Source organism: Tiliqua scincoides, chromosome 6, assembly GCF_035046505.1.
Source record: "Tiliqua scincoides isolate rTilSci1 chromosome 6, rTilSci1.hap2, whole genome shotgun sequence".
NCBI classification, from domain to species: domain Eukaryota; kingdom Metazoa; phylum Chordata; class Lepidosauria; order Squamata; family Scincidae; genus Tiliqua; species Tiliqua scincoides.
In genome coordinates, this window is record NC_089826.1 from 26098456 (window position 1) to 26115497 (window position 17042).

General features: G+C 37.9%; 1 protein-coding gene across 2 annotated transcripts in view; it reads left to right on the forward strand.

Moving 5' to 3' along the window:
* LARP7 (La ribonucleoprotein 7, transcriptional regulator) overlaps window positions 1–17042 on the forward strand; it is a 33459-nt gene that overhangs the window by 2406 nt on the left and 14011 nt on the right. For both annotated transcript variants that reach the window (XM_066632611.1, XM_066632612.1), the window contains exons 2-9: window positions 1195–1395; window positions 1837–1937; window positions 2199–2282; window positions 5996–6160; window positions 6506–6614; window positions 7227–7598; window positions 8747–8885; window positions 14820–14962. In XM_066632611.1, the coding sequence (XP_066488708.1) occupies window positions 1197–1395; window positions 1837–1937; window positions 2199–2282; window positions 5996–6160; window positions 6506–6614; window positions 7227–7598; window positions 8747–8885; window positions 14820–14962 (1312 nt within the window). In that variant the 5' untranslated portion in view covers window positions 1195–1196. The remainder of the gene's footprint in view (window positions 1–1194; window positions 1396–1836; window positions 1938–2198; window positions 2283–5995; window positions 6161–6505; window positions 6615–7226; window positions 7599–8746; window positions 8886–14819; window positions 14963–17042) is intronic.

A 17042-nucleotide genomic window follows, 5' to 3' on the forward strand; every position in this document is an offset into this window, starting at 1 on the left:
CAAAGGTGTTAAGAAGAGTAGAATCAGACTAAATTAAAGTACATTGCTTTCCTACTCTATAAAGTTCAATTTGATCTTTATAGTACTGTTTTAAGTTCATAGAATTGCATCCCTTTCTCATTGTATGCTATTTGGTTTTAAGACCTTTGTCCTGTAAAAACTTGAGACTTGTCAATTTCTGTTAAGGTTAGCAGGGTAATCTGTAATTGCTATAATTCTCAAGGGCGAATCATCAACTTGGCCCAAAATATTGTAACAAGTAGAAGCTCCAGTATACACAGAGCTTCTATAAACATGAAAAGAACCTTGCTGATCAGACCAAAGTTCCCACAAGACTAGCATTCTGTTTCCCACAGTGATCAGTAATTGGGGAAGCTTAAAAGCCAGGACTTGGGCAATAACTCTCCCTTGCTCTTTTCACCTTTAGCTTGTGTTCAGCAGTATACTACCTTTGAACATGGAGGTTCCACATGTCTGTTATGGCTAACAGCCAATGATAGATCCCTCATCCACATCACATGGCACATGCTCATTTCCCTTTGTGTCCTGAATACTCAGTTTCAGTTTCTAACATTGTGAGAGAGAAAGAAAAACGTGTCCCTCTTCCCTACATCTTGACAACACTATGCATAATCTTATAATCTTATGCTACTTTCCAGTACCTTTTTTTTTAAATGGAGGAGCCGCAAACCACTGCCTCCCTGTTGTTGCCAGTGACACTTCTGCCGGTCCTGCTTGACATGCTGTTCCTTGAAGCTCTGCTTGGCACGTGTACTTGTTTTTCAAGGAAAATGGAGCAGAAGAGGAAGTATCTTTCACAGGAAGTCTGCTTTTCACTTGCCTCTGCACTTCCTGTTTTAGAATGAAATCCTATGAAGCAGGCAGGGCTGAGACTAGGTGCTGGCAGCAGCTGAGTGCTGCCACACAACCTGCAGGTGCACATGTGCCCATGACCCTGTGTTGAAGTTCTTGCATTAGTGTAATTCTTTGGTTAAGCCATGCTTTTCCACTCCAGTTCTCCTAAGCATATTTAGCAATGTGCGCGCAAACATACACATGCTTAAACACTTATTAGTTCTTAACAAATGTTAATGTTATTGCATATGTTATTGCATTCAATATTGCAGTATAATATTATTGCACGCGCCTAGAGTTAAATATAACCAGAATGTTTTGTTAACTTTTCGGTTACAGGAATGGAGACTGAATCTTCAAGAAGCAAATCCGTGGAAAAAGAAATGACTGAACAAAGAAAGAAACGAGACAAAAAAAAAAGGTCTAGAGTTAAACAGGTGCTTACAGATGTAGCAAAGCAAGTGGACTTCTGGTTTGGTGATGTCAATCTGCACAAAGACCGCTTTCTCCGAGAACAAATAGAAAAAACTAGAGATGGATGTGAGTTCATTCTTTGCCGTGCTAATAACAGAATACATGACTATTGTAATGAAGTGGGAAGAAGATTTAATTATGTTTACAGCTGTTTAGATATTCCATGTAGTGGAGCGTTGTGGCCCTATAGTGATAAAACAGACTTCAGATATAATTTTGCCAAATATCTTTATGGACATTGTTTGTTGATATTTTCACAATTGCAAAATGGTGTGGTATTCAATTATGTGGTAAGTATTTTCTGTTCTCTTTATCCTTTAAGGTCAATATGTTTGGTGACTACAGAGATTTTAATTAGTAGGGTTTTTGGATAAAGCATTGCTATCTTGGCTGGGTTCAAGGGATGTGGTAGCAGTGGGAAGAAGGCCACATAAAATAGCAGAAGGTGGGCAACTGTTCACCCAGTTGCAAGGTTCTTCTAATTTTGACTTTTTTGTCTTGTTTTAGATGTTGATATTTCACTTCTGGTTTCTTTTAACAAAATGAAAAGATTAACTACTGACAGAAAATTGATAGCACGAGCAGTTAAAGGCTCATCCATTGTAGAGGTGAGTTCAAATCTTGTATTTTTTCAAAACTTCTTTTTTTCCCCCTATAACCATTTTTGCTTGACCCACAGATGTACACATTTGGTCATTGTTGCGTATATGCAACGTTGGGCAGAAATGTCTTAAGTTTGCATATGAATAGTTGTTATGAAAAGGAATAACAAGTTTGCATATGAATAGTTGTTATGAAAAGGAATAACAAGTTTGCATATGAATAGTTGTTATGGAAAGGATTTCCCTAACTAGTTTTATGTCTTATAGTTGGATTTAGAAGGAACTAAGATCAGAAGACGGCAACCATTGGGTGAGCAACCTAAAGATGTGGATAGTCGTACAGTATATGTGGTAAGGTACATCTAATGAATTTTGAGCTCTCCAATTTGAGATTGAACTGTATGTTTTAAAAAATATATCTTTCATCTATCTCTGGGATCTCCAAAGTTTTCAGTGTGAGGGCCACTTTGTATATTTTACAAATCTTTGTGGGCTGAAAACAGTTTTATAAATGAATGAAAGGAATTTAAAGGAATGAATAAGTTTTACTTGGATCTTTTTACAATAAGCATGATATGGTCTGGTCTAGAGGGTAGAGCCTCCATTTGCCTGAAGATTAACATCCACAAGGTCGCCAGTTCGAGGCCACCGGCACCGTGCGACCTTGAAGCAGCTGGCAAGCTGCAGCTGAGCTGTTCCATCTGCTCGGAGCGTGGGAGGATGGAGGCCAGAATGTTAAACCAGATCGGAGTGTAACAGCTTGAATGTGGTGGTTCTTGAAAGAGAGAACCTTCTTTCAATTTGTAAAAATCCCTGCGTGGATTTAATAAGCCTGCCTGTGTAAACCGCCTTGAATAAAGTCTTGAATAAAGACCAAGAAAGTCGGTATATAAATACTGTATATAAATACTGTATATTATTATTATTATTATTATTATTATTATTATTATTATTATATGATTCAGAACAAAGAGAAATGTGACGAATGCAAAGAAACAATGTTTTGTTTAAACTGAGAAATCATATATAATGAGTAAAAATGTCAAACATTAGCAAATCCTCTGACCAAAAAAAGTTGCAGTGGGCTGGATAAAAATTTGTGGCAAGTCACATTTAGCCCCTGGGCCATAGTTTGGAGACCCCTGTTGTAGTTCTTAACTAGATGAGGTTAATAAAATGTTACTTTTTTCTGTCTAGTTTTTGCTAGTTTTGCAATTAGTGGTGTTGTGACTAATGCAGTAGTGACTAATGCAACCTTTTTGTGCATGGTCGATCTCATTCATTTTAGCAGAGACAACAGAACTAGGTGCATGAAGCTAAGCTTCCTCCTGTCAAGCAAAGAAGTCCTTGAAAGATGGAGTGTAGCTCAATAATAGAGCATTTCCAGAAAGTTCTAGTCTGGAATCCCAGAGAGCTGCTGCCAGTCAGTGTCAACATCACTAACTTGGATGGGCCAATGGTCTGATTAAGACAACATCCACCTTCCGTGGAAGATGCTTCTATAAGCCTGGAATATATAATCAAACTAATCTGCAGCTAACATATTTTTATGTAGAAAATGACAATTTTTTTCTGAGTTGAATATTATTATTATTATTATTATTATTATTATTATTAATTTATTCCCCGCCTTTTTGCCCAGTGGGCACACAAGGCGGCTTACTACATACTAATAACAGTTTTCTTCATATGTATGATTGTTCAGACCAAAACATATTCATTTCATACTAATTTGCACAATTACACCTATGCCCGTAAAGCTTTCCAGTAAGTAAACAATATCGAGAGTGAACAGAAATTTGAGATGGGGTCATGAAGTAGTTAAGTTTAGTATTTGATAAAAGAAATCTATGAAATGGGTACAAAGATTAAAATTAAATGGACTCAAAAGTGCAATGAAAAGGGAAAGGCTTAAATAATGTGGGAGATTAGTAGTAGTAACTTTATTGTCATTGTGCTACAGCACAACGAAATTTATGCACTTTTGAGATACAAGCATAAATATATACTACAATTCCAAAAATCACACTCTACACACATTCTATACAACATGCATCATAATATAAAAACAGTATAACAGACCATAATGCCCAGGAGCATGGTAACAACTATATCGCCTTATTCAACATAATTACGGCTGTGGGATAAAAATTGTTCAGGAATTGTGTAGTGCGTGCTTTAATAGTCCTGTATCATCTACCCGAAGGCAACAGTTCAAAGAACTTATGAGCCGGATGGAAGGGGTCTCTCAGAATACTATGTGACTTCTGCAGACAGAGAGATGTGTAGATGTCCTCCAAAGCTGGTAGATGAAGGTTGATGATGTGCTGTGCAATCTTAATAATTCTCTGCAGAGCTTTTTTGTCCAGAAATAGGTGTATTGCAAAATTTTTGTATATGAAATGACTGTCAGATTTTTTGTGCCTCTTCAGTGCAGCTTAAACTTGCTGATGAATGTTGATGTGCAGTGATCAGTAGTAACAGATCAGAGTGTAGACTACACAAATCCTTTGTAGATCATGTTAAAAAATGTCCAGTCTAGGTGCACACAACTTTCAAAAGCATTTTTTTTTTCTGGGTCTTGTCTTGTATTCTGATAGACTACAACATTATCTAAATTTGGAGTTAGGGAAGCATATAATATCTCTGCTTTTAAAGGGTTTATGTGTGCCTAGTTTGCTGGCAATAAACATAGTGATAAAATGCATCTTGTTAACTGGTATTTAACCCATTTTTGCCCAGCCCACAGGTGTTCACATTTGATCCCTGTTGCGTATATGCAACATTGAGCAGAAATGGCTTAACTTATTGCTAGAAGTATGGAATATCGTTATCGTTGCTGTCTTACAATCTGTTACAAAGAATTTATGTAGAGAATGCAATGAGCATGTTGACATTTCAGGGGATGGGATAGATCAGTTACAGTAGACTAGTGTTTCTCAACCAGTGGTTCAGGTACCACTAGTGGTACTTGAGGTGGTGCCTGGTGGTACTTGCAGGACCCCTGGACCTCTGCTGCTCAGCAGCAAGACTAGGATGCAACAGAGCAAACATTAGTAGGAGGCTTCAAAGCATGTTTTTCCATGCTGGGAAAAAGCCCTCCCATCCACCCTGAGCCCCTTACTAGTGTTTGTCTCTTCGCATCTGGCCTACCAGTCCAGAAGTAACTGTCAATGATGTCATCGCTAGTTACTTCCAGTGGTACTTTGAATAAGTGGACCATGTGAAATGGTATGGTCGAGAACAAATGTTGAGAAACAGTGCAGTAGAGGCAGTCCATGTATCGATCACTACAATGAGACTTGGATTTAGGTTGGTAGCAGATGCCACCATTTACCATTCCTTATGACACTGTGTCATCAGGAATGACACATGCCTTCTGAAGACTGGACCTTGGAAGACCTTAGCTGTGCTAGTTCATCCATTATCTTTTAGTATTTTCGTTTCTACTGATCCAAAACTATGATAAAGTTTCACAATGGCACTTCTTAAAGACGGGGATTTGCTATGTTAATTGAAAGAAAATATTGTATCCTTATCTTGGTATGTGTTGTAATACAAGAAGCTTATATTTTTCCTATGATCGCTGTTGTTCAAATATCAGGCACTAGCATCAAGAAAAACTGAGCCCAAAATTTTCCATCTTAAATGAAGACTCATCACTTACTTCTCTAGTTCTGGAATATTTTTGAAACAAAAGTTATGAAAAATCTTTAAGGGACTTAAAACTAAACTGTTCAGTGTAGTATACTTGAGTATTTCGGAGGTTTTCCTTCTTTGGGCTGCTATTTATAAGATGTCTTAAATTAAACTTTTTTTGGTTTAACTTTTTTTTAAACCATAATGATCTACAAATGCTTCAAAGTTAACTGTAAATGAAATGGGTAACAGAAAGTATCTGTTTAAATGTGATGTATAAACATGTGCCCTGTCTTGGTTTATCTAGGATACATTCACATTACAAGATACTATTGTTATAGCGGCTTTTTAATGAATGTACAGTACATAGAATAGTACAAATGTACTGTGTGTAGTTATTATTTCATCTGTTTCTTTTGTTTTAGGAGTTGCTTCCTAGAAAGGTCAATCATAGCTGGATTGAACGGGTATTTGGAAAATGTGGCAATGTTGTTTATATCAGCATCCCTCGTTATAAAACTACCAGAGACCCAAAGGGATTTGCGTTTGTTGAATTTGAAACAAAAGAACAAGCAAAAAAGGCAATTGAAGTAAGTCATGGACATCTTAAAAGGACTGGTTGTCTGCATTATTGTTGAACTTCATGTCTACACAATTTTGCCTTGTTTAGTAATACTTGTTTTCTAACCATCTGCAGTGTGAGCACCCAGTTTTAATGGATTTTCTTTTTCCTTGCACCTCACCCTCTTCCCAACAATCCTCCAATACTCAGGAGTCATTTTTGGGAGAACATAAATTTGCTGCTGCGGGTGCAACGGGCATGAAAGTTTTGTTGCGCCTGAAACTGTTTCAGCTTGCTATTAGGAAACAACTCCTTGCTTTCTAATTAATAACTAATTGTGTTCAATTTAAATTCTCTGACTTTGCATTTTAAGTTTTTGAATAACCCACCAGAAGAGGCACCTAGAAAACCTGGAATATTTCCCAAAACAGTAAAAAACAAGCCTATTCCTGCATTTACTGCAAGAAGTTCCAGCATAGTTGGTGAGTACAGGCTTATAGCTTTATTTTTGCACTTTGAGTTTGGATTATTCACTTTGATTATTCTCAAAGAGATGCATTTCAGTTTGGTGTCAGGAAGTGGTAATTTCATTCTCAGTCTTGATTTTGCTGAATATCTCATTTTAAGTGGCTTGAAAGTAAGAAGTAATTCTTAGTTTTGAATAATGAACATACTTCAGTGCCTGTTTTTATAACAATAAAGTGTGTAAACAGAAGGCAAATTGTCTAAGGCCGAAATCCTAACCCACTTTCCAGCACTGGCATAGCTATGCCAATGGGACATGTGCTGCATCCTGCAGTTCAGAAGCACTCACAGAGGCCTCCTCAGAGTAAGGGAATGTTTGTCTCCTTACCTAGAAGCTGCATTGCCCTTATGTTGGTGCTGGAAAGTGGGTTAGGATTACGCTCTAACTCTGAAATTTATGTCTACCAGCTTTCCTGTTCCCTTGCCATTTTTTAGAAAGCATTTTTTTTATCTATACACCATCTTGGGGTCTTTGAAGGGAGAGTGAGACAAAAATGTAAAAAAATAAATAAAACACAATTTGGAATGCAAAGGACTAATGGGAAACAAACCTCCTTTAATCTCTACAGAAGAAAAGAAAAAGAAAAAAAAGAAAAAATCAAAAACAAAGAAGGAAAACGGCCAGCAATCAACTGCAGAGACAAAAGACTCGGACATGGACATTGCTACGGAACACACAAGCAGGCCAAAGAGATATAGGACAAGATCAGTGAGTTCTGAAATGGAAGTCTCAGAAGTCCAAAGGCAATCTTCTAAGAAAGAGAGAAGGAAACTGGATAGAACAGAAACCTTCGTTTTAGGAGAAAGCAGATCTGGAAAGAGGAAGCGAAGCCACTCTGAGGTTGGAGAGGTATCCGTTGCGAAGGTAAAGAAAACTTCTGAGAAAGATAATGTTCATGCTACAAGAGAAGAATCTAGAGGTGGGCCTGAGGATTCCAAGGGTAAGAATTTCAATTAACTCTTTTTACTTAAGTTTCTGTTCAAAGAGAGTTAACTGAGTTGTTGGATGTTTTAAACAGTGAGAGTGAATGAGAGATTTCATTTTCGTAATGTGTGTTTGAGTTAACTCAGGCTACAATCTTTTGCACAGTTTCCTGGGAGTAAGCCCCAGACCATAATGGGACTTACTTCTGAATAGACCCACCTAGGTTTTGGCTGTCAGTCTTTAAGCCTGAGGGGACTGTTGTAATTAGATATCAAGCGATAAGGTACAGAATAACCCAGTGAGTGTGCATAGAAATTTCATTGTTTCTGTTGCTGCTCTTTCAATCAAGTGAATGAAGAACTATTAAAAATGGACTTAAGCCATTTCTGCCTAATGTTGCATATACGCAGCAGGGACCAGATGATCTGACCTGTGCACTTGGCAAAAATGGTTAAGCTGAATCATGTGAAGAACCTTTGGGCTTTTTAGTAAATGTATGTAAGATTATATTTGTTCTACACAAATCTTTTTAATAAGGATAAACTATTTTTACTTATTATAAATTGTGTCTGGTCTTGGGTATTTTACAACATATATTTAACCCATATCTGCCCAAATTATGTATTGGACAGTCTATGGAGGTGGGCTCATTCTTCTGTTGTATCTGATAGACATACCTCCAAGTATTCACCTATTGTCATGGCAAGGGAGTCTCTTTATAAGCAAGCATTTAAATGGAGTTTTGTTAAACGCTGTACTCTGAGAGGAGGAAAAAAATACATAATGAGCAGTTACAGAATGTATGGGATATAACTATATGGGATAGGAAAGAACATTACATTTATAGGTATCTGGTTTTTGCTAAAGTGTGCAAGCATTTGTAATAGAGAATCTTAAAGGGTAATTGAGAGATTCCTTTCTTTTTGTGGTATAACTTGCATTCCTAGAGTAAATCTTCATCTCCAAATATAAAATTAACCTGAGAGGTATGCAAGTGTTTTGACATATTCTTCCATTTTCAGCATATATTTAAAAGGGATATATGTAAGATTTTTCTATCTTTAAAAATAGAAGGTTATGTGTTTCAGAAAGATTTTTTCTTTAGGCATTAAATTATTCTATCTAATCTGTTATGGATGCTTGCTTTCTTGCTTTTTCACTTAGAAATTTCCACTGAAGAAGAGAGAGAAGTTGGGGATAAGAAAGATACATCTCTTTCAAAATCCAAAAGAAAACATAGAAAGAAACACAAAGAGAGACACAAGATGGGAGAAGAAGTCATTCCCCTGAGAGTCTTTTCAAAGTATGTTAAAGTATATATTAGCAAGTGTACTTGATAGTATACTAAAGCAAGATTCATTTTTATGCATAGTATGTGTATTTGTGTAGGTCTATGCATATCACCCCTGTGTGTGGCAAGGTGATGTATGTTTAGTGCAACTGATTAGACCAGCCATTTTCAACCTTTTTCAGCTCACAGCACACTGTCAAGGCACTAAAATTGTCAAGGCACACTCCAAGTTTTTTACTTACTTTAAAACTAAATTACAATGAATTTTAATTAATATAATACAATTAAATCATTACATGACAAAGGGCACAATCCTAACCAGGTCTACGCAGAAGTAAGTCCTATTTTGTTCAGTGGGGCTTACTTTCAGTAAAGTGTGGTTAGGATTGCAAAGACTGGGGAGGAATGTGCCTGTGGGACTTACTTCTGAGTAGACATGTCTAGATTAGGCTTTTGGTTGCCCTCTTTTTTCTCAAATACAGGAGCAAACAATTGGCACTTCTTTCTCCTCCTCTCCCCCATCCCACCCCCTCCCTCAGGCACATTCCCCCATCTCATAATTGCATTTAGCACCTCTCTTACTGTCCTTCCCCTCACTATACTGCACCTTCCAAAGGTCTAGAGAGAATGCCTCACATTCTCTCCCCCCCCACTGCCAATTGCCTGCTCTTGTATTTAAAAAAAAAGAGTGCAATCAAAAGCCCAATCCCAGACATGTCTACTCAGAAGTAAGTCTTATTTTAGTCAATGGGGCATACGCCCAGGAAAGTGTGGATAGGATTGTGGCCCAATGCCCCTCTTCTGAAAGGCAAGGCAGGGAGGGTTGCTTTGGGGAGCTGCAGGCAACTGTGGCAAGGAGAAAGGACTTTCATGGACCCTCTGCCAGCCCATTCTTAGGCTGGTGGCCTCAGCAGACTCGCTTGCTTCCTACCTACTTGCGTGCCCCTGGCTCCCTCTTCTCACTCATCCTGTCCAGACCTCCTCCTGGCTCCTCTGGCTGCCCAATCAGCAGGCAGGGCAGACAAGGGACGATACCCAATCCTAGGCGTGTCTACTCAGAAGTAAGCCCCATAATAGTCAACGGGGACTTACTACAGGTAAATGAGGATCAGGTTGCAGCCTTCCACTTAATCAGCAGCAGGAGAAAATGTCATTCTCTTGAAAGTCCCTAAATGTTTCAAAAGTAGCTGCATTGTAGTTAGATTTAACAGTTGAAGTTTTAAAGTAACTTACTGAACCTCATAATTAGCCTCTATTTTTAATTAGTCCTGGGTGTGTGTGTGGTGAGAAGGAAAGACCAGTTTCAATACTGAAAATATTTGGGGAACTGAAACTTTAAAGAAAGCTGCTGTTTCCAGCCCTTTTAGAGATTATCCTAGATAACTGATCACACAGCAGAAAATAGTCACTAGGAAATAAAGTAAATTTTGCCATGTTGAATAAAATTACAATAGTTTTGATCTTAAGCTCCAAGAACATATCCATGAACAGGAGATGAAGGTCATGTTCGTTGATGGTACTTTAAATATCCTTTTTATACTTCCCTCTAATCTAACACTTTAAGTGTGGGGAGAATGGAGTACAGAAGGAGGGGAAGGCTGGAGCAATGAGGGGAAAATGTGAGAAAAGCATTGAACATAAAACAAAGGTTATCAAGTAATTTTTTCCCAAGTTTGTTGCCCTGTCATTTTAAAAAATGGCATTTTAACCACTGGGTAAGTTATTAAAGAAAAAAAAAATCACAAGAGGTTGCCATTTTGATTGTGGTACTATGCATATATAACACTTTTTGAGTACAGTATATTGGGATTTCCTTCTGTGTAAACAGGCATAAGATTGCACTGTTAATGCACCCTTCAAATAGTTTCTGCTTTGAAAAAAGGTTTTCTGTTATGTGTAGATGGGTAACAAATGTGAATGATTTCTGGATCCTCTGCTATGGCTGTTTATGCTTTAATAATTATATCTCCAAGTCAAAGGCAAAATCCTCAGGCATAATCCAGCCAATAAGTTAAACATTCATTCTATTGACATTCATTCCACTGATGACAATAAGAATTTATACATGAGAAGTATTTCCACTTGAAATCAATGAGATGTTAAGTGTTTGCTTTTTTAATGTACCTAATTTTATCACATTCATTTACTTTTATTCTAGTTCTACAAAACAGCATGTAGTGATTTTTAATTAAAATTTATGTTTATAATTTCTGTAAACTGAATTTTGAAAGATAAAGAAATACTCAGATTTCAGACAAATGAAGTGATACTTAATTCGCACATTTTATTCTTTTCTGATATTTCTATAAAGAAATTTCATAGGAGTAGTGATCACATATGTACATAGTGAATGACTGTAATACAGAAAAAATACTTGTTTTTGCTAATGTTGAATATTACTTGGTCCTAGAAGTAAATTTTTTGTAAGACTTGTAGTCTATCACCATTGCTAAAGTGCAATTCCAAATTATATGTAACAGAGTTGCATATTAGCAACAGTAAAGGATTACAGCAAAAGTACACTGGCTGACGATCTCTTTTTCTCATGCATTTTTCTTATGTATTTCTGTCCTGTAAATAAGCACATAGGATTCTGCATTTCTAAAACAAAGAAGCAGTTTCAAAACGTTCTGCAAATTCATTCATATTAAAGAAGAGAAGCTCCCTTCAGGCTGATGTTGAATTCTACAGTTTCAATCCTGAACACTGTTACTCCTGTACATAATAAGACTTACTTCTGACTACGCATGATTAGAATTGGACTTTAAATGCCAATTTCTGCTATGGGAATCACTTTGTGAACTATGTTGTGCTGAAAAGCAATATATAAATATTTTATAATCTTATTTAAAAAATTTGTATGCACTGACTGCAGTTAGCAGTTTTCTAGATCTTTTGTTTGTTTCAGCATCCCATAGTTGATTAAAAGAATGTGTCATCACTAAAACATGAAAGCACTTTTTTACAGGATCAAAACAAGTACTTTCCAAATTAAAGTTGTGAGTGATCCATTGACATGAGGTGAAAACTCCTGGCATTCTCTGTGGAAAAACAAAGTCCGGTATTAGATATTGCTTCTTAAAAAGCTGATGTAGTTTCCTTATTAGTTTTTTTTAAGAACTCTTGTCATCATATCAAGGACTTGTACTAGAATCTAAAACACTTTAAATCATTAAAGACTTTCAGTCATAAAAATTATATATAAATAAGCTACTGATATAATAATTCACAATTACAATTTCCATAGAACTCCATAAATAATTGATACAATCATTTTCAAACAAGGTTTGACTGTTGAGCAAGCAAAATTTTTCAAAGGTATGCAAATATTTGCTAACACTTTTTCTGCCAGTGATTGTATGCTATGCAGCTTACTGGCTGCTTAATAAGGCTTCATTCCAAATAAGCGTGTATATTTGAAAATTATTTCCATTGAAATTTAAGTGCACGTTCAGGATTGTAGTAGTTTAAGAATCAGATGAGTACTTTAAATGTGCAGTGAATTCTCAGTGTTAAAAGTCAAAGTGGGCTTTGTAAAGTTATCATACTTTCCTTTTCTGCTACAATCAATGTTTAAAAAAGCTTTTCTAGAGAAGCAAAGAGCATCACAACTTAAAACAGGATATTCTGGAGAAGAACTTGTTTTATCAGTGTAATTTCAGAGATGTTCCATTCAACACATACTTTTGACAGTGGTTATTTCCATTATCTTCAACCAAACAATTAAAAAGAAATTCAAGTTATAAGCAAAACTCATGTGGGGATGAGGTCTGAGTTCTGCATTCACCTGTACTAAAACATAGAAGCATTTGCTTTCTCCCCCCCCCCCCCCGTATGTACAGAAAGCACTTCCATGTTAAAGTAGAAGGGGTCCACTTAATGCAGCCCATTTCAGGATCTGTTACCAGTACCCACCAGATCTAGGAAAGAAAAAGCACAAGCATTCTATTTTACTTACTTGCCTTGGTTGTTTCCTATGGCTTTCTCTTCCTTTTCAGCCTTCTTTAACAAATGGATGCCTCAGGCTTCTATTTATACCATACTCTATGGAAGTGTAACACTGGCTTTTTTTAATCTCACAGAGTCATTAGGTAGACCTTTTGTTATTCAATGCCTTTACTCTGAGAATGTATGTTCCTTGGTGGGACTGAAGTTCTTTTCTTTTTTTTAGTACATAGTTGTCAACATCAATAGTTAAAACAATTATCCAAAGATATTCATCTCCTCTTTAAAATTTAAAAAAAAATAAAAATTCTGTGCCAGCTTAACAGTGAATCATTCTCAGAAGCTTATTGTCTTCATTGTGTTTCTAGGGAAAAGCTCTGGTAGTTTGCAAAAACATCACCATGTTGAATGAATGTCAGCATAATTTGTTTCCAAGTGGTGAAAACACCTTTTACATTTGAACAGTAAGGAATGTTCCTCTAGACTGCTTTTTTATTATAGAAAGTTTACTAGTTTTCAGGCTTTAAAAACAAAATCAAATTTGGTATTCATAGTAAGGTTGGGGTGACCAGTCTTCCATGGTAAACTTTTTTCATTTACTACAATCTCTGGTTCACTGATAGATTTTTCATTTACAAAGCAAGAGTGCACACAGAGGATTTCTTGACAGTTAACATCAAAGTAAACCCTGTGAATAGATCCTGAGTGTTGACTCTTGTTTAAGAACATAAACGTATTGCTGGATCAGTCCAAGGTCTGCCTAGTTAAGCATTCTTCTGTCTACCCCAGATTACAGTAACTGTGCTTAAATGGAATAAGTATTCCAATTTTTATTTGCTTTACACATTTTCTAGAAACCAGTAATTTGTTAGTCTACACTGTTATTTTTGTATTTTGAGTCATTCTTTCAGGTCTTATTTAACCTATGTAACAGGCAATATAAGAGTTGATTATTTGATTTTGCCAGTTTCTAAAGTGTAAGGTATTTCCACCAGTCAAAAACTCCAGTCTGATTAAGATTTCTGAGTAACTTAAAAATGTGCCTCTTTGTAGACTGTAGGAAGTTAATGCCATAAAAGATATCTATGAATATATTTTAATATCTTCTATGAAAGTAGTATATCAGTACCTCTACAATATCCCAAAGGATCTCCTCTATGGAGAACTCGTGCAAGGAAAGCGCCCTACAGGTAGACCACAGCTGCGAGGACATCTGCAAGATACAAGGACATCTGCAAGAGGGATCTGAAGGCCTTAGCGATGGACCTCAACAAGTGGGAAACCCTGGCCTCTGAGCGGCCCGCTTGGAGGCAGGCTGTGCAGCATGGCCTTTCCCAGTTTGAAGAGACACTTTGCCAACAGTCTGAGGCAAAGAGGCAAAGAAGGAAGGCCCATAGCCAGGGAGACAGACCAGGGACAGACTGCACTTGCTCCCGGTGTGGAAGGGATTGTCACTCCCGGCTTGGCCTTTTCAGCCACACTAGACGCTGTGCCAGAACCACCTTTCAGAGCGCGATACCATAGTCTTTCGAGACTGAAGGTTGCCAATATATACAATATCCCAAAAGAGGCAACTTGAAAATAACCTGGGGCCCATATATAGAAGGTTACAGTGACTTGCATCCAAAAGGGCCTTTCCAGGAACAGAAAGTTCCTCACAAAGTATCTTTCCCTCTCTCCATTTCCTTCTTGCTCCTCTGTGCCAAATCCTGTGCAGTCCTAGGGAGTACTTGGACCAGCACTGGGGCTGGGGGCAGACACAGATGCCTTAGTGGGGAGTAGGAGACAGGAAATCATCTGCAGGAGCAGAATTCTGTCATGTAATTTTGGACTTCCACTTGTTTAAAACCACTTATGATTAACTAATGTTGTACTGATTTGTGAATTCTATGCCCTTGTCTCTTCATTTTTGCAGATCGACTTGTTTCTGATCTTTTCACTTGGATTTCTGGTAGAGTGTTGATAATAGACATTGACACTTTTCAATCCTCTTTACTGCAGAAATGAATGGCTACAGCTGAAACAAGAGTATTTGACCCTACAGAGAGCCAGTATGTCATCCTTGAAAAAAGCAATGGCCCGAATAAAAGCTGAAACTGTTGAAATGGGAACGACAGACCAGCCAGCAGCAAGAAATGACACATGTAAATATTATAGTAGGTTCTGTATTCCTGAGGTCTTTAAGTGGAAGAACTAACACATGGAGTTGGAACATTTGAATAAAATTTTAGAATGGAGAACTTTCAAAGGAACATAAGCAGCAAAATATTTTTAGTTCTTAAAAATATGAACTTCACATAATGCAAAAATGATTGAATAACTCCATAGACTACCCACTTCCTGATTGCAATCACATTTTGTCAGTTACTGGTGTTTGTTGCATCAATTCTGGTCTTCCAACCCAGAAGTAACTGGTGATAATGTCATCTCCAGTTACTTCCAGTGATACTTCGAATACCTTGTCCATGTGAAGTGATACGGCAGAGCCTTGAGAAATACTGGTCTAACTTCATTCAGCATTCGGAAAGATGAGAACTAAGTCCCTTACAAATGTCTTTGCAGGAATGCCAGCACCAGATTGATGGTGGCTCTAGAGCAAAATCTTGCACTAGACTTCCCATGGCACCTTCCCTCTTCCCTTTCATGGTGCCATTGGGATTGCCAATGTTACTGAGGGTTCAGTGTGACAAGGTGGGCCATTTCATGGGGGTGGGCTCTCACCTGGTGCATCATTCCTGTTTTACAGGGTTGGCTTGATTAGGTCACCTAGGAAACCAATGCTGTAGGCATTGAAGAGATGGAATAATTTTGTTTTGCCAGAAGATAACTGTCCCACTTAATATTGCATGTGCGACTTGTACAGGACATCTCAAAAAAATGCATGCATATACTTTATATTGTCGAATTTGTTATGCTACAATTTACACTTATACTCTAATTCACATATATGCTTCATATGGTGTCAACTGCGGGCCTCCCATTATGTTATATGGGACAAATGCCCCAGGAGCAAGGCTGTAGGACCCCGTGGAAGCCTCTCTGAGGCTCCTGATGGGGTCAGAAATTGTGCTGTCTTCCCTGATGTAGCCTTGGGTCGTGCAAGGCTCCTTGAGCCTCAGGTGAGTGGGGGGGGGGCAGCAACAGCCTGCAGGGGGGCGCCATCATCAACCTTCACCCTGAGGTGTGGGGCTGGGGAGATCCACCATTGTACAGTGTACACAAAAGTACAAACTGCTTGACCCAGTTAATTCCTTAATTAATGAGTGAGGGCACAATCCTATACAGGTGTGCACTGTTGCAAACATGCCATAAGACACATGGTGGAGCACAGGTGCTAGCCTAGCGCAAGCACCAGAGTTCTGCCACTCAGTGGTTGCACAGACCGCTGGGCAGCGGAGAGGTAGGTGGAAGGAGGTGGGGAGGAGACGTGCTGGAGCAGGGGATGAAGACATGACTGGTGGAGCTTCACTCTACCGGATCCTGAGCCTCCATTTTGGGCCCAACATTTTGAGCCAACACAGAGGCTCAAAATTCTATGCTAACCCTTGGATCGACATAGAATGAATTAGGTCAGATGCTTGAAATGTTCTTCACTGGTGTCTATACACCATTGACATCACTGATTAAGGCCCGCACGGACATCCATTCACATGTGTGCTGGGATGGCTCTGTATATCTCTTCAATGGCTTCCCTAAGGCATTTGAATGTTGCAGGTTTTCTATAACAATGTATGAATTAGAGTTCATTAAAATGTATGTCCATTTTCTCAGGCACCCTATGTGAGTTAGCAGTTCTAGTGATATATATGTATATAGTTTTTTTTCTCCATGCTTGTTATATATTTGCCTTGCCAAAACCTTATGGAAGTGCAATCTTCATAGAAAAGATTGTGGGCACATTTTCTTATAGAAGATGGATATAAAGCTTAATATCAAAGGTGATGCAACACACACAGTAATTGGTTGAATACACTGGGCTCTTGCCAGCACCCCAATGAGTACTTTTTGTTATGTAAGCTCTATAGCTGCTGCTGCTGCTGCTGCTACTAAGTATGATTCATGGATAAACTGCTATCAGGAGTTAAGGATGCTGTGGTGCTCCAATAGCACATAAAACTTTAGCCAAAAAGTGAAACCATAAGCTGTGACAGCGCAATCCTATGTCTGTCTACTCAGAAGTGAGTCTCACTGAATTCAATGGGACTTTTTCAAAGCAAAGTACGT